At 54.7% G+C, this 24039-nt stretch overlaps 1 protein-coding gene across 4 annotated transcripts in view; it reads right to left on the bottom strand.

Moving 5' to 3' along the window:
* Window positions 1–19667, bottom strand: part of KIAA1614 (KIAA1614 ortholog) — a 37421-nt gene extending 17754 nt beyond the window's left edge. Inside the window, exons 1-5 of one of the 4 annotated variants that reach the window (XM_060091177.1) lie at window positions 18913–19667; window positions 18532–18797; window positions 16260–17206; window positions 15525–15588; window positions 4580–4726 (exon numbers count right to left, since the gene is read on the bottom strand). In XM_060091177.1, the coding sequence (XP_059947160.1) occupies window positions 4580–4726; window positions 15525–15588; window positions 16260–17172 (1124 nt within the window). In that variant the 5' untranslated portion in view covers window positions 17173–17206; window positions 18532–18797; window positions 18913–19667. The remainder of the gene's footprint in view (window positions 1–4579; window positions 4727–15524; window positions 15589–16259; window positions 17207–18531; window positions 18798–18912) is intronic. The other 3 variants (XM_060091176.1, XM_060091174.1, XM_060091178.1) reach the window with 3 other exon arrangements.
* Between the last annotated feature and the right edge of the window lie 4372 nt (window positions 19668–24039).

Consider the following 24039-nt stretch of genomic DNA (forward strand, 5'->3'; position numbering starts at 1 on the left):
ATGGAGTATGATGTATAGAGGCTACCCTTGGGGGTCATGGGATAGACTGAGAGGTCAGAGTTAAATTGTCCAAGACTGATTCCCTGCAAAGCTCCGTGGCAAACAGCTAGGGCTGAGAGCTTAAGGCACTCACTCACCTGTGCCGTGTCAGACCACCACAACATCAAATCTTGGACCCCAGGCCTCTGGTCACACCAGGAGAGGGGCTGGTGCTCACCCAACCGTGACTGCTGAGCCGGCAGAATAAAGCTACATCCAAGGTCCTGCTGTGTCGTACTGCACTGTACCCTAGGCCCCGATTCACACCAAGGATGAGTACTTCTTAAGTCAGGCAGCTGAAAAGTGCCACAGTACAAGCTCTGGGGGCCTTCCTGGAGCCTGACGCTAGGTGTTCACCAGGTGTTTACCCTGCCCTGGGATGCAGTGGGCAGTGGGGGACTGCACACCCGCCACCACTCCTGACTCCAGCATTTCCCAATGGGTGCTCCTCCAAGAGAATTTTTTTTTAAAGAGCTACTGCTAAGCAAGTGGGTCTGCCTGCTTTGAGATCTGAGCAGATGCTATGCTTGAAAGGGCTGCTCTGAGGAATACTGAGGCGTTGTCAGTCATCCTGTTTTCTGGAACCCATATGCACACAAGGCCATCTTATCATTAGGCACAACAGCTGCAGTACGTGGGGGCCACGATTCTTCCAGCGCCCACGAAAATGTGTTAGGTTCTTTTAATGTCAAAAGAGAATAAATAAATGTACTTTTAAATTAAAGAAAACATTCTCAGATGTAATATTAATATATTCACCTTTAAGCCAGCATGGTCATAAAATATAATTTTTAACTTTGTTTATGGAGGAAGGAGCCCATGCAGGCAAGAGAGCCTAGGGCTCCCAAAAGTCATACCGTGGGCTTGCATTTGGAGAGGGATTTGTGGCTGAGATGGAAAGCTCCTGAGTAGGCTCACCCCTGGTGAGGAGGGTACAGTGCCTCTCTGCTTGTCTCAGCATGGCTGGGGAAGTCCCTCTGATCCCCCTGCTTGTGACAATTCTCTTTAAGTGACTGTGAAGCACTGCAGTGCCCTTGCCACCTAGGACCCCATCTGCACCTGCATCTCTTGAGCCTGTCAGGATCTCAGAAGGGGCTGTGAGATAATCACTCTGGTGGGCTCGCTGTCCATGTGGGGTTCCTGGGTCAGCTCTCCAGAGCATTTTTGCCCAGTAAAGGAAGGCTCTAGGCAGAGAAACAGCATCACCTCACCCCCCAGAAACAAGAGGAGCCGCACTGAGCAGAGGCTCTGCCCCTGCTGCACAGGCAGGATGCCCTGGTCAGCCAGGCCCAGCCGGTGGAGGAAAGGCCCACTGGGAGATTCAGTACGCAGGCTTAGACACAACAACCCCCTCCAAGCCCCAGAGGGCGATGCCCTGCTCTGTTGACAGGATGTGGGCTATACTTTCTGAGGAGGGAAAAATAGAGCTCAGCTTTCAAGGCAGTACATTCCTAATCTAATAAGGAAGTCCAGGTCCTGTCAGCCACATTAGCAACCTTAACTTTTACGTTCAAGATGGAGAATCGAGCCATCCTGGAATTCATGCCAAAGGTACAAACAGTATTTTTGTTCTAAAAGAAGAAATGGAGAGATGCAGGAGAGCTTAATCACATAAGGTACCTTCAACTCAGTTACTGAATCCCAGAGGCCTCCACCAGTAGCGCTGGGACCAGTGCATAAGTGTACGGTGAAGATTCTGGAGACAAGTACAGAGCGAATAAGGCACTAGAGCAGCAAGCAAACACCACACCTGCCAAGCTTCTCAATATTAGGCACAGCAGATGCCTCAACCATCCCCCTCGGAGAGGATTCTGTCTGCTCAGACAACGATGCTGTCCTAACCACACAAGCTCCATGCGGTCCTATGTGGCCACTACCTGACATAGGACAACAGCACTTGCGGTGTCACCTTCCCAGGCCGTGCCTCTTGCTCATGTGTTCGGCCCTCCTGGGATTAGGAACACCAACATAGGTGTTCCTGTCCCCCACATGGCAAGAGGTTGTGCTTCCAAGAGCTGCTCAATTTCTACACTGATTTGCTTCCAGAAAATACGGCTGCTGCTTACTACCTCTTCAGCTCCTGGAAAAGCCAGTCTGTTCAGGATTACCCCAGCCACCTCCAGCGAGACCCGAGATAACGAAGACCTTCTGGAGACTGCTCTGCCTGCTCCACTCTTCCCATCATTTTTCATCAGGCTGCTCTTTGGAAGGAGTGATGCCTCTGGGCTCGGGGGGTGCACGAGGGGCTCCTGCATCTAATGAGGCCCCAGGCCTGTGTGGCACCTCCAAGTTAGCTCAGCGTGTCTCTGCAGGGCGGTCTGACCAGCGTACCCTTTAGAAGCACTTGCAGCAAGCCATCTGGCGCTGCGTTTTCAGCTACACCCTCTGAGGGTTCACCAGTGCTGCCAAGTCAAAGTAGTTCTTGTCTGGACACAGCAGCTGCTCAAGTGGGTCACCTTGCATTTCAGCAGCATTTCTGCTGCTGGAGGAGAGCCTGGTGAAAGGGAACCTACTTTAAGCTTAGTGACTGGGGTCGTCGTGAGAGGCTGATGTGATTTGGGGAAGAGGAAGTGTCCAAAGTACGTTTACACCATCCAGTCTGTTTTGCAGATAGTCTTGCCTGTTTTGAGGCTCCCCAGCTCCACCTAAGGACCTAAAGAAAGTGGAACAGGAGGCTTCCATGGAAGTCTAAGGCTCTGGGCCTCATATACATGCAGAGTAGAACAGTTAGGATGCTTCAGAGGAGCCACTCCCATTCCTAACTAGTGTCCTCCAGCCAGAGGGAGACAAGGTACAAAATGTGGAGATAAAGAGTAGCCTGCTTGGTACCTCTTGCCAGGATTTAGGGTCTCCTGAGCCCCTCTCCCAGGGGTCACAGTGACACTGAACACAGAAGCAGGCTGCAGCCTTCTGCTCCTGCTGGAGTCATCTCAAAGGTGCCAGGAAGGTACTCAGCCTTTAATGAGAGGGCTCAGCATCCCCTCAAAGAGCACGCGATCCAGTTCCGCTGAGAATCCTCGCTGCCTCTAGTGCCCACTGTGCCCTGGTCCTGCTGGGGCCTGGGGCACTTTGGCACAGGCTGGCGGCCTCATCGCAGGCCAGCTGCGCCAGCAAATGCCACATGTAAGTGATTGCTTGGGCTGCACTGTACACGGAACAGGCACAATGATGGGGATGGGATGTCATGCAAGGAGTAGCCACATATGTGGAATGCTGGTCTGAACGTCCTTGAACTCGTACTTTTCCCATCTCTTCATCCCTGATGAGCTCAGCCTCCCTCATAGCTCCAGCATCGTGAAATCAGGGTAATGCCCAAATCCGTAGTTCTGACTTCCCTCCTCCTCTACAGCTCCTGTAACCAACTGCCTGATAAGCATCTCCAGGGGGTGTTCTGTGGGCAACCCCTCCAAAGCCTGATCCTGCACCTAGGCTTCACCTCCTAGCTAAGGCCCCACCAAACCTCCAGACACCAAGTCAGAACCCTGGGCTCCATCCTGGATGCCTCCCCTTCTCATGCTCCCCTCATCCAGTTGATTAAATGATTAACAATCAGAGGTAACACTCGTATCGTACTCACTATATGCTGGGTGCGGTTGTAAACACTTTACATATATTAACTCATATAACCCTCACAACAACCCTGTTAAGGTAGGCACTCATGATTCCCATTTTGCAGATGAGGAAACTGAGGCACACAGACTTCCCTAACAGCACACAGCTAGTAAGTGGCAGAGCCAGAATTCAGTGGTCTGGTTCCAGAGTCTTAACCGCTTCTCTGCTGCCTCATTAAGCCTGCTTGCTCTGCCTCCTGGCAATCTCTCGTCTCCACACCCTGCCCCCATCACTGCTCACCAGGACCACGGTGCAGCCTCCTCACTGCCCCTGAGTCCCCCAGATCCAACCCATCCCTGCAATCAGAACAGCTTTCCTGAAATGCAAATGTGATGGTGCTACCCACCTGCCTCAAATCCTTTGGTGGCTCCTAGCTATTACGCGAGGCATCCAAGTTGCTCAGCAGGCCTGGAGGCCTCCATGACTGGCCTCCACTGAGCCTTCGGGCCTTCACACCATGCACCCCCCAGCATGGCCTCAGGCTCCAGCCTCCCCGGGATGCTCACCCCCGCCTCCCTCATCTGCCCTCATCTGAGTATCTACGTCTCCTTCAAGCCCCAACTTACAAGCCACATCCTCCAGAGCCTCCCCTGTCCTTTCCAGCGGAGTTACGGTAGGTTTCCTGCCCTGCACACGCACCTTTCCTCTCCTACACCGCCGCCCACAGAACTGTACTGATGCATTTGCCCGTCTTTTTCCCTGGAGACTGTGACCTCTGTCCTCCAGGGGGCTCGGATTATGTTCCATAACATAACACGAGCAGGCCCTCAATGAAGGTATGCTGACTGACTAGAATGAAAGCAATGCCTGACACAGGAAAAACTCACACACAGACAGGAGGGAGGAGGGAGCAGGGGCATTGTGGCTGGATCCCATCTCTTCTTCTGCCACAGCCCTCCCAGGCCAGTCTGAGCCAGGCCCCACTCACCGGCTGCCCTGGGCAAGGGTGGGCACAATATCGTGGCTGGCACGGACGGGCCGGGTCCTGGCCTTCATGCGGGCTCGCTGAAGCAGATGCTTGGCTTCCTCATGCCTGGGGCTCAGCACGGGCTCCGGCTTGGGACTAAAGGTCCTGCTGGGTGGCACATGGGCCAGAGCAGGCAGGGGAGGGATTAGAAGAAAATAACACGGATTAGGAGGGCTTTAACAGTGTCGAGTGTGGCTATGCCAGAAACAACCCTGCGTGTGCAGCCTTCCTTGTTCAGCTCCCACACGGAGGGCACCTAGCCTGGGGCCTGGGGCCTGGCCCTGAGCAACTCTGGATGGGACCAGGGAGCTGGCCCACCTTGGACATCTGCTCAGAGACCGGAGGCAGAGAGCCCAGGAGGATCTAGAAAAGGGTAGGGGAGTCTCCAGATCATTCTATTGTTCCTTCCCTGGGCAGACAGCGGGAGCTATCTGGGAGGAGGGGAAGAAAAGGGCCTGGGGTTGTCGGGCTGGGCTTGTGCCCAGCCAGCCAGATGGTCTTCACACGTGTCCCCTCCCTCTCTCCTTCTGTCTCTCTCTGCACCCACACGTACCCACTGGGGCTCCCACCGCACCATCCTGAGCTGCACCGCAGACACAAGGAATCAGCGCTCTGCCCGTCACTGGGCTGCTCCTCTGAGGGAATGACATTTCATAAGGCCTCAGTCCCCATCCCGACAGGCATCAGTCCCGGGCTGAGAGACATTAAGCTGGACCCACATCGAGTCGGCAGTGGCTCGGGTTCATAATAATAAAGGCCCTCTAGCAGCCCTCTCCGCCTCCCCAGCCAGTCCAGAGCTGCAGAAAAGGATAGCAGCTCTTTTTCAAAGCCACCTCCCAGACAATGACATGCAGCCAGCGCCAGACTCCCCCCTGACCGGAGCCCATCTCCCCAGCCCGCCTGGCTGGGGACAGGTGCGCTCTCCACTTGACAGATGAGGGCTCCGGAGCACAGAGGAGCACCTGGTGCATCGTCGCTCAAGGTCGGACATCAAGTGAAGCAGGGCAGGTGCCTCCACATCCCCGGTCCCCTCCAGGCCGAGGCGGAGTGGCTTCCGCAGCCCCGTGGCTGCTCCTGTCCTCACTGCACATACGTTGGGCTGTCCTCACTAGGGAGGGTCCGTAGAAAGAGGACCTGGGCAGGTAGAGGCTCAGCCCGGCCTGCATCTCAGACTGCAGCCCGCCAAATCTCGTGCCTTACCCACCCCATGTGTCACCTGGAGAAAGGGGCCTTGTCTTGACAGGGGGAAGGTACCAAGTAGTTTCCTAGGTGACAGATGACAGAGATGTGAGTGGGGAAATGGCACAACCCTGAGGCCTCCTTGGGACAACCTTAGACAAGCTCTGGGCAGTCCATGATTTTTTTTTTCCTTCTTTTTTCTTTTCTTTTTTTTTTTTTTTTCTCATTATTTGCACCTAATCCTGCAACTGGGGCCAAGATAAAAAATAAGAACTGCCAGAACAAAGGCACCATCTGTGCCTATGAACCCTGGCAGAGCCCAGGCACAGTTCGGGAACCAGGAGGGCTTACGGCAGAGAATGAAAGTGAGTCTCCAGGCCTGCTGCCCTGTGAGGAGAGGCCTCCCTTTGCACAGCTTCCCGGGCAGGCAGGGCCTCCAATGCACTGCCGAGAGCAGCTGTGCTCCCCAAGGCTCCGGCTCCGCCAGCAGAGATAATGAGGTTACCAGCCCGGGGAGAGACGCATCTGCAGCCGCAGGCCTCTGGCTGCCAGCCCGCACGCTCGGAGCCTTCCGGTGACAGCTGTGGTTCCCCGGCTGTCGGAGGGCATTTGTCACAAGACCTGGTGAGCAGGCAGGAGGGCTCCAGGCAGCTGGCCAGATGCTGCCAAGATCGGCCTTCCCCCCAGGTTTTTAAACCATTTTCCAGCTTTGCTGCTTCCTTTTTGCTCCCTCTACTTGGAGCTGTTAATTTTTTTTTTTTTTTTTCCATCAGCTGCCCTGCTTTGGTTCCTGGCAGACAAAGCTGGTTTCTCCACTGATTAGAAAAGCAGGGTTTTTTAGGCGCCTGGAGGCATCCATGCAGTAACAAACTGAGCAGGGAGGGGAGCAGCCGCTACCTTCACAGATGGCAGCCAGGGTCAGCGGGGCAGGCAACTCCTGGTCATGGTGCACCCTGGGAGAGGGCAGGCCCTGACAGCCCTGTGGCAGGGAGGGGGTCTTTCTCCCAAGCGGCAGGGGGCAGACAGGTGCAGTGCTGTGAGCCTGTCCCAGTCTAACTGTCCACCCCCCATCACTGCATTGTCTTGGTCCACCCACGGGGCAACAACCCTGCCCGACAGACAGGTCCTGATGCCTGAGGAGAAGGGAGACTCTCCACTCTAATCTGACCACAGCCCTGGAGCCACCCCCTTCCCATCACGGACTATAACCCACCGTCCCAGCTGTCACAGTTCCTTTAGAGATTTCCTCGAAGGATTGGGGTGGTCCCTGTGTGGCTTGGCAAAGACAACTCCATCTGAGCACAGAGAGTTTTTGTCACGGCCACGAAAGCTCGCACAGGGAGGGCTCATGAGCTCAGCGGGTGAGGCACAGGGAGAAAGTGGCTGAGTGCTTCCCCCACGCCTGTTTCCCCATCTGTAGACAGCGGGAGTTACACAGGGGACAGAACTCACATTGCTACCCTGTAAGCCAGGGCCTTTGGCCAGGTAGCCTGCTGTACCACAAGGTGGGGTGGGGGACCCTGACGTCCTCTGCGGGGGCTTCACAGATGTCTGGCCCTCAAGAAGCAGCAACACCTAAAAGAGCTACTGGCTGGGGACAACAGGACTTCCACGTGAGTATTCTGGCCCTTCCGTCTGCCCCTCCAACCACCAGCATCCTAAGCTGCTTCCCAGGACAAAGGGCAGCATGCAGCCCCCTCCCGCTCTGGTCTCTCCACCTAAGCCCGTTTCCTAGCAGAGAGACAGGCATAGCTCTGACTGCAGCTCCCCTCCCACCCCACCCACAGCCAGGTCAGGCTCTCCAGTCAGGACAACCACCACTGTCCCCCAGTCAGAGAGGTCAGGGGGACAGAGTGGCCTCCTTCTGCAGCCATCATAATCCTAGATTAAAATAATAAGCTCCAGCAAGTCCGGCTTTAACTCTTTCATCCCAGGAATATGAATGAGGGAAACAATTTGGAATGTAAAGAGATCTGACATTTCCCGGATTCCAGGATGCAGCAAGTAGAGGGAAAATATAGTATACAGAACACATATGAGCCTTTCTGCCCGGCATCTGTGCCATTTTTGTATATTAGAAAGCTTTTTGATGACCAAGGATAGAGCGCTCCTGTTGTCACACTGTGTGCGGTTCCCCGAGTGAGGGGAATAGGAAAGGTGGGCCCGGAACCGATTCTGGAACACGTGCTCCATGAAGGCAGGGGCCTGTCTGGGCTCATTACCACAGACACCTTCTTCCCAGGGCTGCGGGACATGGACAGGACAGAGCTTGGAGTGGTGGTTAGAAGCGTGGCTCTGGGGCAGCCTGCCCAGGTTCTAATTCTGGGCTGCCACGTATCAGCTGTGTCACCCTGGCAGGTCTCTTAGGGGTTAAGGCTCAGCTTCCTCCTCTCCTAAATAGGGGTTCAGTTGTTAAGTGAGACTGATCCCCTTATAAGAGCTGAGCACAGAGCCAGGAACTTGGTGAGATTCCATCGATATTAGCATTTATTATTACTGCTTTTACTATTTGCACCATTATTTTGTTAAGTTACTCTCACCCCCTTACTGAGCAAAGGATGGAACCCCTGAACATGAACTAAAATCACCTGCCGAAGAGATCCCCTTTTCGTCTGCCAGGAAGGCGTGTTTAGAAGAGACAGGCTATCTTAAAGCTAGAGAGGGCTTGGTGGGTTTTGTTCTAGACCTTCAGAGCCCTTGACAGGACTCCACAGAAAAGGCAATTTCCATAGAATGGGGAATGGGAGGAGGCTGTTTGGTAGCGGAGGGACACTGCTGCCCAGATAATAAATAGGCGCTTCTCTCAACAGAGAAGGAAGAGCTGTTTAAGAATGGCATATACCTGGACAAAACTCTAATTCGAAAAGATACATGCACCCCTATGTTCACAGCAGCGCTATTCACAACAGCCAAGACATGGAAACAGGGCTTCCCAGGTGGCGCAGTGGTTGAGAATCTGCCTGCCAATGCAGAGGACACGGGTTCGAGCCCTGGTCTGGGAAAATCCCACATGCCGCGGAGCAGCTGGCCCCATGAGCCACAATTACTGAGCCTGCGCGTCTGGAGCCTGTGCTCCGCAACAAGAGAGGACTTGATAGTGAGAAGCCCGCGCACTGTGATGAGGAGTGGCCCCCACTTGCCACAACTAGAGAAAGCCCTTGCACAGAAATGAAGACCCAACACAGCCATAAATAAATAAATAAATTTAAAAAAAAGACATGGAAACAAGCTAAGTGTCCGTCGACAGATGAATGGCTAAAGAAGATGTGGTACATATATACAATGGAATACTACTCAGCCATAAAAAAGAATGAAATAATGCCATTTGCAGCAACATGGATGCAACTAGAGATTATCATACCAAGTGAAGTAAGTCAGAAAGAGAAAGACAAATACCATATGATATCACTTATATGTGGAATCTAAAATATGACACAAATGAACTGATCTACGAAACAGAAACAGACTTACAGACATAGAGAACAGACTTGTGGTTGCCAAGGGGGAAGGGGGGTGGGGGAGGGAAGGATTGGGAGTTTTGGATTAGCAGATGCAAACTATCGATATTATATACAGAATGGATAAACAACAAGATCTGACTATATAGCACAGGGAACTATATTCAATATCCTGTGATAAACCATAATGGAAAAGAATATGAAAAAGAATATATATATATGTATAACTGAATCACTTTGCTATAAAGCAGAAATTAACACAACATTGTAAATCAACTATACTTCAATAAAATAAATTTTTTAAAAAAAGAATGGCTGCTGTGGGATACGCCTCATTGAACACCTTTGAAAAGATTGGGTGGGGCTTCCCTGGTGGCGCAGTGGTTGAGAGTCCGCCTGCCGATGCAGGGGACACGAGTTCATGCCCCGGTCCGGGAAGATCCCACATGCTGTGGAGCGGCTGGGCCCGTGAGCCACGGCCGCTGAGCCTGCGCGTCTGGAGCCTGTGCTCTGCAACGGGAGAGGCCACAACAGTGAGAGGCCCGCGTACCGCAAAAAGAAAAAAAAAAGATTGGGTGGAGGTGTGCAGAGCTTCCCTAGGACGTCGACTCCTTACAGAGAGAGCAAAAAGGCTCTGTCCTTGCCTTCCTGAAGAAGGAGGACAAAACCATCCTTGTGGGCTGTCGCTCTGCTAGCACTGCATGTGTGGAGGCAGCTGACCAAGACACCCCCATCTAGGGGGACAGTGGCCTGCTCCACTCTGGAGGCCATGGAGGAGGGCTTCCTCTTCTTGAATTTCAGCCCACCTCCTCAAAGATGAATGGTCTTGAGCAAATTAACTTTCTTGAGCCTCTTTATTCACAAAGGTTGGTACCATAATGAGATTTTCCTGTGTGGGGTGTATGCGAGTGTGACAATGACATGCATGACGATTGCAGGCAGCACTAGCTGTGAGGCGGGGCTTGAAGTGTTAGCATCCTTCCTTCTCCACCAGGACTTAGAACCCTAGATACTTCAGGAGCACGGTACGTAGTTGAAAACACTGGTGAGTGGTTAAACGAAACTTCTTTCTTTTTAGTTGTAGTCTTGGCAGGTTTGGGGGTGGTGAGGGGTTCCCTCTAGTTTTCCTTTGCATCTTTATGTCTGAGTTGGTGGGCAGGATGGGGAGTGGCGGGGGGTACGCAGGATGGACAGGGGCTTGGCTAGTCTTCATTACACCCTTGCCCGGGGGAGTCCTCAGTTACATCTGCAGCCCTGCAAATCCTGGGGAGATGCAGGAGAGTTTCTTCTCCCAAGCTCACCCCCAGGGCTCCTCATGACCCCCTGAGACTAGGACCAGAAGATCCAGAACCCAACCAGGGAGCCAGAATGATCTCCAGACCCCCTCACCAGGCTACCTGTGTAGCAGGCCACAGCACACAGCAACGTCGCAGCACTGCCAGAAGATGGGGTCATCCTACCAGGGAGGGAGTGGACGTGGCAGGAGGGAGACAGCGAATGTCCCTCCGTTTCCTACTGCCTTACCTAAAACCTAAATTCCAAGGCTCTCCATAAGTGGTCTCAGCCCACATTCCCACCCTGTGTCCTGATAGCATCTTCCACGCAACCCACCTCACACCTCTCCCATGCACTTCTGCAAGCCTTACCCAGCTGGAAGGTCCTCTCCTGGCTCCATCCAGATCCTCTCAAGCCCACAGGGGTGTCCAGCCCTTGGTGAGCCCTCACTTACACCCATGCATGCACGCTTCTGCCAAACCTTTTCTGAGTGCCTGTTCCGTGCTGATACTCAGCAGGTACCAGGTCCCAGAGATAAGAACAGCATGGTCTTTGGCCTTAAGGAGCTCCAGAAGGAGATCCACCAGCAACAGCTATGGCCAAAGTTGGTGTAAGCACAGTGGGCAGTGAGGGCAAAATGGGAATTCCTTCTGAAATTACACACAGTAGTAGGACCACAGGAGAGTCTTCCAAAATGCTAGGTAACAAATTAAGTTTTAAAAGCCCAAGATTTTCTCACAGCTGTGGGCCTGACCACTTGAGCCACAGGCCAGGCCTCTGAAATTCTTGAGGGTTCCCTGTCTGCCCCTTCTTTAAACTGGAGTCTGCAAACAGCTTTGGAGCAGGGAGTTTTGACCACTAGCTATCTCAACAGGGGCCTGAAAATTGGGACCCACCAAAGTCTGAGTTGCTGCCGGCTGGCACCCTGTCCCTTCTTTCCTTGTGACGAGGTGTGTACACAGAGACTGGGCTCCCCATTATGAGCCTCAGTTTCTGTATCTGTTGATAGAAATGGGCACGATTCCACCACGGGGATGGGGGGAAATCAACAACCTAGAAAATCCTCTGAGCTTCCTTCATCATTACAGCACAAATGAAACAACCCCAGAGACCCTCTCCATTTATCCCACAGCGGAGCAGTAGTTAAAGTCCCTGCAGACACACTTCAGGATCTGGGCCCCCCAAGATCACACACATGGAAGGCCCTGATTTGAAGCAGAGTGGGCCTGGGTCACATAGCACTGCCTCTCCAGTGAGACTGCCAAGGAAGGCCCTGGGCCTCAGGATGCGTGCAGCAGCCCAAGGCTGAGTGCCTTTTTGTAAAAAGCTGACTCCCTTTCGGTGTGGGGCCTGGGGTGAGCATTGTACTGACTGCTGCTGCTCCTCTGGTTTCACGTACTTTTTGCACAAGCGGGGCAATCTGTAATCCTGATACGCCCTCTCAGAGCCTCAAGACAGGGGAGAGGCCAAGTGGATCCTGGCCATTTTACAGAGAGCAGGGACGGGACACCGTGGGTTGCTAAGAACGGATGAGGGCAGAGCCAGCCCTGAGCAGAGGATCCTTCACTTCCCCCCCGCCCCCCATCTCCAGTAAGTCCAGTGCCCAGACACGGCCATGAGCAAGGTCGCTGACAGCACTGACCCCGCTGGCCACCTCTGAAGTGCTTACGTCTCACCTCATCCTCTCCCCACCCCCAGTCAATCCCATTTCCTGAATCATGTCAACAGTGACTTAGGAGAGGAACAAGCTTATCCCATGGAGGCTGCCATTCACCATTCTTTGTCTATATTTGAGAATACCAGGCTGGGGGAGGCCGAGGATCCCCGGATCCCTAACCCAAGGCATGGCCTGTGGGGACAGATTGTGGCAGTGCTGCTTCATGGTTAGAGCACAGCCCTTGGCACCGAGCAGCTTTGACTGTGAACCCTGACTCCAAAACTTAACAGCTGGGGCTTCCTTGGTGGCGCAGTGGTTGAGAGTCCGCCTGCCGATTCAGGGGACACGGGTTTGTGCCCCGGTCCGGGAAGATCCCACGTGCCACAGAGCGGCTGGGCCCGTGAGCCATGGCTGCTGAGCCTGCGCGTCTGGAGCCTGTGCTCCACAACGGAAGAGGCCACAACAGTGAGAGGCCCGTGTACCGCAAAAAAAAAAAAAAAAAAAAAAAACTTAACAGCTATATGACTGGGCAAGTCACTTAGCCTCCCCCCAGAGGGGTCTCTGTCAGTGAAACAGGAACAATCAATAGGGTTCATTATCAGGATAAAGTGAGGGTGTGGTACAGCACAAGGTCTGGGAATTGAGTGTCAGCGTGGTCTTCTGGAGGGAGGGACCACCAGGTTGTTCCGGTCCTCTGGGACGGAGTCTCCTCTTGCCCCTCAGTAGAGGGGACAACCATTTGGTCCTGGGGCATTTCTGGTGTTCCCTCGGCATCTCAGGGGTCTCGCCTCCACGGTCGACTCTACCTGTGACCACTGCAATGAGCTGGGCCAGACAGTGACTACTGTCTTGGTCTCTGCTGTCACCATCATTTCAGGGCTTCTTGTCTTATCACCATGCAGAGCAGTAACAATTGAGGACATAATACGTGTGGGGTTAACTTGGTCACAGGGGTTATTTGGTTGCAACACTGAACTACACTGATGCTAAGTTTGACTGGGTGTGAAACTGGACCTTTTATGCCTCAAACACTGAGAAGATCTGAGGGGCTCACTGCCCGAGCACGTCCTGATTGATGTCCTGGCCCCTTCAGGATGGCCATCATGATGGTGACCACAGTCTCAGAGTCTACACTACCCAGTGTCCTCAGCCCCTCAGTACACAAAGCCCCAGGACCCTGGTCCCATGTGGCTAGGGGTAAAGAGCTGAGGGAAGTGTGCCTTATTTCAAAGGTCTCTTGGGGAGTTCAGCTATACAGAAGGAGCATCAGTAAATCCATCCTGCTTAGGGGAGAGATGGAGCCTGCAGTGTCTTAGGGACCACTTTAGTATCTGACCAGGAGACTCAGGAATAGAGCCAAATGAGGAGCCCTGTCCCAGGAGGGTTCTACACATGGCTGACCTTTCTCCCATCCTTGAACTAGGGGAGATGGGAGAAAGCTCAGCCATGTGTAGAGCCCTCCTGGGACAGGGCTCCTCATTTGGCTCTAGAGGTATGCTCTCTGGCCCTTCAGCCTGGGTATCTACTCAGCAGGGGCCTGAGTATAGATCACCAATAAAGGTCCGTGGGGCACTGTGAATGAATGACCTTCCAAACAAGCCAGAGGACAGTTTTTCCCATGCCAACTCTATGCCCGGATATACGCTGGGCACCAACCTCATTCCACACACACATTCTCTCCCTTCATCCATAGACATTGAGATCATCATACAATACGCATAAGTACACACCTACACATCCTACGCCGACACCCACATACCTTATCCAAACCCTAACCTGCTGCAGATGGTCTGGAAGGTGAAACAATAGTCCAGAAATCCCTACCCTGAGGATTCTACACAAATGCCATCTCCTCACAGGACTGGGGGAAAGTCCCTCCCAGCCCCATGGTTGAGGTTCTTTTCCTTTAAGATGCGTGTTTTTATTATTTGTTATCCAACACGAGAGTCAGGAGCTCTGGCTTCTCCTTTCAGTAGTGACCTCTGGACAAATCCCCCGTGGCCATCTTGCAGCTGAGACTTCCTCCCCCGACCCCCCCACCCCGCCCCTGCCCAGGTAAGAAACGGTGGGAGTGGCGGGGGAGGAGCAGCTGCAGAAGAAGAGGCCCCACCTCCTCTGGGCACAAGGTCTGTGGGCCCAGGCTGCATCCTTTACAGCCCCCAGGGAAGGACGAGGGGACAGGGCGGGGGTCAGGGTATCGCTGAGGACCACAGTCACACCCCTCCATATCGCGGCCGGGCTAGGAGGGGATATGAGGAGAGGCTGACCGCGGCGGCCGTGGAGGCGGGAAGAGACCCCTGGCAGGAGGGGGGCAGGCACGACTCCAAATTGTAAACAACGAGGGAGGAAGGAGACAGAGAGCCCCCTCTCCGCCAGGCCCTCAGCCGACTCCACCGAGAAGGCCAGTGGCCAGGCAGAGGCTGAACCCCCGGAACCTGGGCAGCCCTCGCTTTGTGAAAGCAGGACTGGGGGGCCCTGTCCACGTGTTCTGAAGGGGAGGGACGTCAATAAGTGGAATTTATCAGGCAGGGAGGGGCCTGATCATGGAGAAGTGACACGGCTGACCTCTGCCCTCAGCAGAAACCATGAGACCCTCAGGAGGGTGACGTCACTGCACGGCTGAGGAAATGGGGCCGCTCCCAGCTTCACGTGCCAGGTGCGCAGCAAAGACTGAGGAGGAGGCCGAGGCCTGGGCACCACCAGCTCAGGCCCACAGATGGCTCCTCACCCCGCCCGGAGGGTAGTCGTCTCACCTGCCTGGCCGGGACACTGCCCCAGCCCCATCCCAGGCCCAGCTTCCCAGAGACATTCGTGGAGGGGCTAGAGCAAAGTCAGGGAGGCTGGGGGCGGTGAAGGCCTTTACACAACCCAACGCACCCCCTGATTGGGAAAGGAACGGGTGGAGTAATAGCCTTGCATTCGGATCTTTTCCCTAAGGATTTTCGCACCCATTATCTTGTGTTCAGCCTCACAACAGTCCTGAGAAGTATCAATACACCACACAAGTATTACTTGGCCCACTTTAAAGATAAAGAGACGGAGGCTGGGGCAGGGAAATGAGTCCCAAGTCACAGAGCAGGTCGTTTGCAAAGTTCTCTTCACTGTGCTCCGTGCCCCATGGTTTTGCACAAGTAGCAGGGGCACAGCCTGGGCCACGGGGGTGACTGGTGCCTTCTAAGAGGTCTCCGGGAGGAGCCACGGCCACCTGTGCTGCAGGGTTTGCCTGCCCTCTCGCTCTCTAGAGGTCTCCTGCTCTCCCGATGCTGTGTAAATGGAGGTACAGGGACAACTGCTGGGAGGGAGGGAGAGATAGAAGATATGCGCTCTGAGCTCTTACCTGCTCTGGTCAGCGTCCTGCAGGGAGATGCCAGAGTCCCAGTCCACGTCCCCTGCTAGTCGCTCTAGGACCCAGAACAGAAGCAGAGATCAGGGCAGAGCCAGAAACTGGACTCTCAGCTGCCACTTGAGAAGCATGGAGGAGAAAGTTTTCTCCAGAAGCCATTTACTCCCCAGATGACTCCGATCCCCGAGGCAGAGGCATAGCCTGTCGTGGTGACTGCTGGTGGGCACTGTCATGCATGAGCTGAGGGGTGCACCGGGGTCCCCTCCGGCGCTGGGTGAGGGAAGAAGGAAGGGAAAAAGCTGCCTCTGAGGGCTGAACGCTGAGCTCAGACTGACAGGAGGCTAACCCTGTTTGTGGAGAAGGGCTCCTACCAAGAGGACAGTGAGGTCCACTGTGGGCTGAGGATGTGTCATCTGAGGGACGTGCAAAAAGCTACTCTAGAAAGAGCTACAAGCCACAGGGAAGAAACCGTGGTAGCCTCCACCCCGAGGATAGAGGATGGCCTCCCATCGGTCTGGGGGATCTGGGGGGACTTTAGCAGATGGGGCTGAGGTGGTAAAGAATCTCTGTCAAAGCCAAGACTAAGCAGACATCCTGATGAATTTGGTGACAGCCAGCCATGCTCTCCCCCTTTCCCGCCCCACCCTTCCGTGGTAACCCCCCTCCCCCTTTCCTTCTCCTGGACTCCCTCCCGTGTCTCCACCACCACACCCACAGAGTGGGCCTTACCTGGCACAGCTCTGTCCCGGGGTGAAGTCCAGGCTGGGCTTTCCACCTTGGAGGGGCTCTGCCCCCCACCACTTAGCATCTCCTGCAGCAGAAGGCGGTTCCTCTCCACGCGGTCAGACAGGGACAAGGTGCTGCCCCCGGTGCCCAGGGCCCCCAGGTCTCCAGCTCTCCAGAGCTCCCCCAGCAGGGCTGGCCTGGGGACGAAGTCCTCCTCGGACGTCAGAGACAAGCTGTCCAGGTCTTCCTGTGTGACGAGACCACCCTGCAGGGGGTATGACCTTCCTTTCCTCAGGCTGGGCCCGTGGGTGGTTTTGTTACAAGGACCAGAGCCCTCAGGCTGGCTTGGAGTGACTCTGTGCATGGGGCTCTCTTGCAAAGAGCTGGGCCCTGGCAGCACAGCCCTGTCGTGGTCAGGCAGTGTCCGTACTGCTTCTGGAGGCCACGGGCTCCTCCTGTTCCAGCTCTGGAGCCCAGAGGCAGGCGACCTGGGAGGCCCGGGGGCCCCGTTCCTGGTGGACTCCTCCTCAGTGACACTGCTGTCCAGCAGCCCGTCGTTTGGGTTCTGAGCATGATGGACCACCACGGCATCAGGTAGGGAAGACCCTTCTGATGGAGTCCTGGATCCACCCACCTTGACTCGTCTGCATTTGGGTTTCTTGAGGGATGGCCGCTCGTGAGAAGTGAGGCAGGGGCTTGCCCCCTGTTTGCCTGCTGTCATCTTCTCCTTCAAGGCCCTCACCTTGGACTCCAGCACAGAGGGGCCTTGGAGCTGTATCCCCTGTGCCCCAGGAGCCTGGGGGGCCATCAGGCTGGGTGTTCTGTCTCCTCGAGGACAGGACCAGTGTCTTGGGAGGTGTCCATTCTCTGGCTGTGGCTCAGGGCCACTTCTCTCCACAGCTGAGGTCACCTCCATGGAGCTGGCTGTTCTGCTCCCTATTTTGGGTCCTCTGGAGGAGAAAACAGACAGAGCTTCTTAGACCCAGCACCTGGCTAGCTCCAACAACCTCCTAGGTCCCCAAAGTGCCTTGGGATAGAGCCCTGTCCAGAGAAAAATAACTTGGGGTCAGAGCAGGGGATGCCCCCTAGACAATGTGAAAGCACCTTGAAGAGTACAAATCATTGGATGGTACACATAAGTTATTACTGAGTTTTTTCTTCCAAATCTAAGTAGTGTTCTCGTTTTTCTGCCCCCATTTTACACGTGGGGCACAGTGGAGAGTCAAACAACAACCAATCTTCTGCCCAGTGTGGACCAGAGTGAAAATGGGGGCCAGATTTCCCAATCCCTGGCCTCTTGCTTTCCTGATAGGTGTCAGGCCTCAGAGGAGGATGGCAACATCTGCTAAGGGCCAACAAGCTCTTCCCTTTCCAAGGGGAGCCAATGCAGAGGATGGACTTCAGGAAGATACCACCCAGGATCTGACCCTCTGGCAGAAGGGGCCCCCTGTGCTCAAACCACAGGAGCGCAGCATGGGGCTGTGCCCACAGGGCGGCCAGGATCAGGCACCAATGCCTGTCAGCATCTGCTCTGTGCCAGGCAGGCCTGCAAGCACTTTCAAACATGCTCTCGCAAATAATCCTCATGCAGTGCTGCCAGAACAGGATTATTATCCTCATTCTTACAGAGAAACTGAGGCACAGAGAGATTAGGTGACACGGGAGCTAAGGGAGGCCCAGTTGGGAATGCAAAGCTTCTCCTCCCAAGGCCAGGACTCTTCCCAAGCACTCAGTGACCGTGTACCCCCATTCCCCTACTCCTATGAGAATACTGGTCTAGACAGGTTAAGTGACTCGCCCAAATTACACAGCCCCTTGGTGGCATGGTTGATGTCAACGTCTTCAGAGGGAACAAAAGTGAGCACGAGATTTCACTCACCAAGTTGTTCTGTGCACACATACCTGCCACAATGTCTTAATATTTATCCTGCTCTCTGAGAATATGCTCCGTCTCCGTCATACATCTAGCTATGTCCCACTTGAAGTAAACTGCGTGTATTTACATAAATACATGCATCCATATTGTCACAAATTACAAACAAGAAGTTATTCACCTCATATATTGACCAACGATTCACCACAGAATTCTCTTAAATGCCAAGTCCCTCTAGAGTCACTTACTACAATTCAATTTTTACATTTCAGGAATACACATATTTCACCAAGCAAAATACACACACAGTGTGTATGTTACCTCAGTTTTAAACCTCTGAAGTTTAAGGCCTATCTTTGGGAGGAAAAGATCATTTACTACACCAGTTAATCTAGAAGTTACCAGCTTTGTCTTGGCAGCCCGGCCACCCGTTCCTCTCTTCTAAGGTTCAATCCAGAAAGCAGGGGATGTGAAGGTAATGGGAGCAATTTCAGTCACATTACAAGAAATTTCTTTCGGGTAAACTCGAACAGCATTCCAGAGATCATCCATCTCCGGAGACCTGGAAGGATGCGACCTTCCCCTGGGGAACAGTGGGTGTCGACTTGTGCGGCTCGGCACCGCCGAAGTCTACGGCCCAAGTGCTGTACTTCTCTAAGCCGGAGACGCTGAAATGAAGACGGACGTGACGGACGGGCCTCCCCTGCGACCCTCCCTTCCCTCTCCCCACTGGCGGTCCCGCCACCCCCGGCCCGCCCGTCGCCTCGCCTCCTCCGTACTCACTGAAGGCTGCCGCCGGCAGGTCGGGCCGCCGCCTCCATCCCTTCCATCCCCGGCGAGGCCGGGGCCTCCTCTCCCCGCCTCTCCCTCCCGGGCCCGCTTCGGGGACCGGGGCGCGCGGGCTCGGCCGGGGCTCCGAGAGTGCGGCCCGCAGGCCTCGGCCCTCGGGGCGCTCCCGGCTCGGTTCCCGGCTCGGCTCCCGGCTCTGCGGGCCGCCCCGGGGCTCCGAGTGGGGTCGGGCCGGAGCAGCCGACCCGCGGGCCGCGGCCTCCCTCCGGGTCCGGGGAGGGGACGCGGGGTCGGGCGGGGAGGAAGCGGCATGGGCTGCTAGCTCATGGTTCGGCCACGAAGGGGAGAGAGGCCAAGCCCGGCGCCTTCCCCGCCGGGACGGGAAGAGGGAGCAGCAGAGCAGAAAGGAGGGGCGGCGGAAGGGGCTAGAGGAGCGGCCCTGGCCCCCACCCCGCCCCGCCGCCCTCCGCGCTCGCCGCGGCCCCGGTCCCGGTCCCGGACGCCCGCGCCCTGCGGAGCTGCCCCTCCCGGCGGCGGCGAGCGATGCCCTCCAGACGTCTAAGCGGCGAGCACGCCCGCGAGTTTGGGGACTCGGACGGGGCGGGGGCTGCCTTCCGGGCCGCCGGACCTAACCTCTCGCGGCCCGGGTCGCCCAGTCCGCCCGGCGAGCGCCCGCAGCCGAGGCTTCTGGGAGAGCGCGGCCGTGGGACGCTGCTCCACGCGAGCCAAAGCTGCGGAAACACCACTTTCTCCCAGAGCTTCGCGGGAAGGAGTGTAACCCTACACCCGGGGCGTGGGGAGGAGGCTCAGCTGTGGGCTGTCTGGGTGGAAGCTGAGGAATGCCCTTTGTTTAGACAAGTTTTCCGGAGGAGTCGCCCTCTCCGAGGGGCCGTCTCCTTGGAGGTCAAGGTCATTTGTTTCCGCTTTCCAGCGGCGCAAGGGGACCCGTAGTGGACGCGAGTTCCCTCATCCTGTCCTGCTAAGGGGAGAGCCAGGTGCCTGCATTGGCAGTCGCCTTGAATGGGGACCGATTCTCAGGGGTTCTGGGCACTCCTGAAGACACCTTGTCACTTTTTCCAGACCGGGGATGAAGTAGCTGCAAAGGACTTTACCAGCAGCTGTGGCCCCAACCAACGGGGCTTGCTTTCTCTTTCCGCCCAGAGGGAGAGGACAGGTCCCCAAATATTTCCAAACCTATTTTTCCACAACAAACGGGAAACAGTAAGAGAATTAGGACCCAGGAGGTTCCGGAAATCTCTACAAAGGAAAAGTGCTGATCGTTTCCTTCTGCCAACAAGCTTCACTTTCAAGCGCGGTTGCTCTCTATTTGCACTGAGGCACTACAGTCACCGTCTAGATGACCTAGCAACAGTAAGGACCACGCAGTGCGCTAACTGCTGCGCAGAGCCAGGAAGGGTGGCAGGGAAGGAGGCCTGCCCTTAAGTGAGTAGGAGTTACCCTGCAGAAGAGGGGGAAGGGGGCATCTGGGCAGGGCAAAAGCATCCAGGTCTGAGAGCAGCTGTTTGGGGAGCTGTGGGTGGACTAACCTTGGGCTAATTTAGGAACCTGGGAGATTATCTAGGGCAAACCCCCTGTGTTACAGAACAGGCCCAAGGTCACACAGCTCTGGGACAGGTGGTTTCCAGAGTCATGGGTAGTGCTCTTGCACATAACCCTTCCCCACCTCCATATTCCCAGAGGAAACGGTTCCTCCAACAGGGCATTTACCATTCTGTGCTTGTTAGTACTGATCACTTCATACTACAGTAACTGGTACCATTTATGGAGGGCGCCCTGTGCACCTGGCATTGGGTTAAGCACCTTACACTCCTTGTCTCACACTGCAGCCTTAAGAGATGGGTACTGTTTACTGTCTCCTTTCTACAAATGAGGAAACTGAGTTAGGTGATCTGCCCAAGGTCACAGAGCTAATAAGTCCAAGACCCACACATTAACCACACAGTACAGTGCTGTTGCCAGCATTCTGCGTGTTCAACATGGAAAGATGCCACTTAAAGAAGTAAAAATAATTGTGAAGTGCTGTGATAGTCAAATTATGTTGCCATGATGGTCTGGCCCTTACATTTCTGGATCCTTTCTGCCTTCCTGTTCTGCCAGCCCAGGTAAAATCCTGTAAACCTCAAAAGACTCCTTCTTCCCCTCCATGTGCCATGTCAACCCTACCAACAACGATACTATTACTATTTGGGGGGACCTCCTATGAGGGAAGGCATTCTACGTAGGACATTTTAGATTTTTTTTTTTGCGCGCGGTATGCGAGCCTCTCACTGTTGTGGCCTCTCCCGTTGCGGAGCACAGGCTCCGGAGGCGCAGGCTCAGTGGCCATGGCGCACGGGCCCAGCCACTCCGCGGCATGTGGGATCTTCCCAGACCGGGGCACGAACCCGTGTCCCCTGCATTGGCAGGCGGACTCTCAACCACTGCGCCACCAGGGAAGCCCGACCTTTTAGATGTTTACAACAACCCTGCAAAGTAGGTATGGTGTATCACCACTTTAGGAATACGGAAATCGGGGTACAGAGAGGTTAAGGGACTTGCCCAGGGCCACACAGCTAGTATAGCCAGAGTCTGAACCCAGTTCTGTCTGGGTCCAAGACCTTCTGCCTTGCTTCCTCCTTTCTGAGGCGCAGCTTTGGAGCTCAGCCTCTTAGAGGTTCCAGCTCCAGGACTCCGGCTCCCACCCCTCCCCCAGATGTTAATGATCTGTAAGGCAAGTTTCTGAAAGTTCTAGCAAGGGCCTAATATTTAAAGGAGACCTGCCCTCCACCTTTTAAGATGCAAATAATCACCTTCAATTCACTCATTAAGTTTGTTATTTTGCACTTAACAGGGGGATGGGGTGTCATAGCTATACAGAGGCACCCGTCCTAAAAACACCAATAAGCAAATCCTTAGAATGCTCTTAAATTATCATGGCATTCACATGTCTGAGGGCACTTCTCATTCATCTGGTTTCTGTTTGGTTCAGCAAATATCTCTTGAGCTCCTACTATGTGCCAGCCACGGGGGAGACAAAATGTAGTATCACAGACCCTGCCCTTGAGGAATTTCCGGTCAAGGTGGAGTGGGGGAGGGGCAGGTGCTTAAACTTACTGTGTAAGTGGTCCCATCAAGGTTAGCATAGCGTAGAGGTGCGGGTGGTTCACAGGAATAGCAAGATTGAGATGTGTGTTGGGTGGGACGGGAGGTATCACGGAGAGCTGGGTCTTGCAGCATGAGCAGGAATTAGCCAGACAGAGGGGGAGGGGTGGGAGAGGCACGTGGTGGGGGGGATTAGCATAAACACAGGCACTGAGGTGTGAAACTGCCTGATTTAAGCGTTAAGTGTAAAAGTTACTCTGGGAAAGTCTGGGGGCTGGGGCGAGGCTGCAGCGCAGGGCTTGCACTGGCCCCTGGTTGAGGGCCTCTAGGCCCGGGGTGAGGAGTTTGGACCCCGTCCTTTGAGGTGGGAGTCCCCAGAGGGTGGTCTGCATCAGGCCTTAGCCTTGAGCATGGCACGTTTCTGGGCTGGGGAACTGCCTTACTTCCTTGTGTATCAGACACTTTCATTACCAACCTTTGGAGAGAAATCTAGGAGGAACATGAATATATAGTAAATAGCAATCACGTAGTCCCCTTCCTCCATTTGAATCACCTAGGGAAACCCACCATCCCAGGAAGTCTCCTTCCCCTTAGCCTGGATGAAGACACAAGCCTCACTCCTCCTCTCCACCCTCCCCCAGTGTGCTCTGAACACTCAGCTTGAATAAGGAGCCTTGTGGGATGTGGAAATAGGGTTTCACTTAGGATGAAGGGGAAGGGTGAAATAGTCCTTCGAGGTCACTGTGTTAGAGCAGGTCGGGTGGGAGTGGGTGGGAGGGACGCCTCTGCCATCCCTCCACTGTACTGCCTGAAGGAGCTTGTCCAGCTGGAAAGCAGAATTTCCTGGTCTCTCCTGTCCTGGTCATGGGGCACGTGGTCGGAGGAGGCACTCAGGCAACTGATCCTGGCAGCAACTCCTGGGGACACTGTTCACTGCCCAGGGCCTCCCCTCGGGCCCTCATCATTTCCTTCCAGCAGAGGCTCAAGAGAGTGTCGGGACTGGTCTCCCATGTGCCTGCCTCTCCCCTGCTTGGAACACTCCCACTATTTTCCAAGGTTTAATCTGACCGGTGTCTGTATAGACTCTCCTGGGACTCTGCTCGAAAGGCTGTTGCTCAGGTCTTACCCTTGAAGATTCTGATTCCTTAGCTGGAGTTAGGCCAGGACTCTGTTTCCTAATAAGCTTCCCAGGTGATTTTGAGGCCCAGTTTCAAGAAGCCCAAGTCGTCAGGTTAAAAGTCAAACTCCTGGGCCTCCCTGGTGGCGCAAGTGGTTGAGAGTCCGCCTGCCGATGCAGGGGATGCGGGTTCGTGCCCCGGTCTGGGAGGATCCCGTATGCCGCGGAGCGGCTGGGCCCGTGAGCCATGGCCGCTGAGCCTGCGCGTCCGGAGCCTGCGCGTCCGGAGCCTGTGCTCCGCAACGGGGGAGGCCACAACAGTGAGAGGCCCGCATACCGCAAAAAAAAAAAAAAAAAAAAAAAAAAAAGTCAAACTCCTTCTTATGGCACAGGGGTCCCTCGCTCTCACGACCCCGACAGCCTGTCCTGCACACCCACCATATTGAATTGCTTCTAGTTCCCCCGACTGGCCACAATGGTTCACATCTCCTCGCCTTTGCCCATCTTTCCTTCAGCCTGAAACACACTGCTTCACTCCACACACATATACATCCCATCCCAACTTGGATGTCTCCTCCTAGACCTTCCACACTCAGCTCAAATGTCGCCCCTTCAGGAACACCTTCCCAGCATCCTCTGCAGTCCTCCCAACCTGGGTTAGGGCATCCTGGGCCCGCTTCTGCCAAAGCACTTATCACACTGAGTTGTCAACATCTGACACGTCAAAGAGTGCTTCCTGATCCACATGCGCATTCCTGGCCCCAACACGTGTCCGGCACATAAAAGCTATTGACTAGATGCCACGTGGTTAAATGAAAGAAAAAATCCCTATCAGGTAAGGATGCCTAAGAGGAAAAGAGGGGGCCACTGATGCTAAGAGGATCAAGGTCATTTCAAAGGAT

Source organism: Mesoplodon densirostris, chromosome 2, assembly GCF_025265405.1.
Source record: "Mesoplodon densirostris isolate mMesDen1 chromosome 2, mMesDen1 primary haplotype, whole genome shotgun sequence".
Lineage (NCBI taxonomy): Eukaryota > Metazoa > Chordata > Mammalia > Artiodactyla > Ziphiidae > Mesoplodon > Mesoplodon densirostris.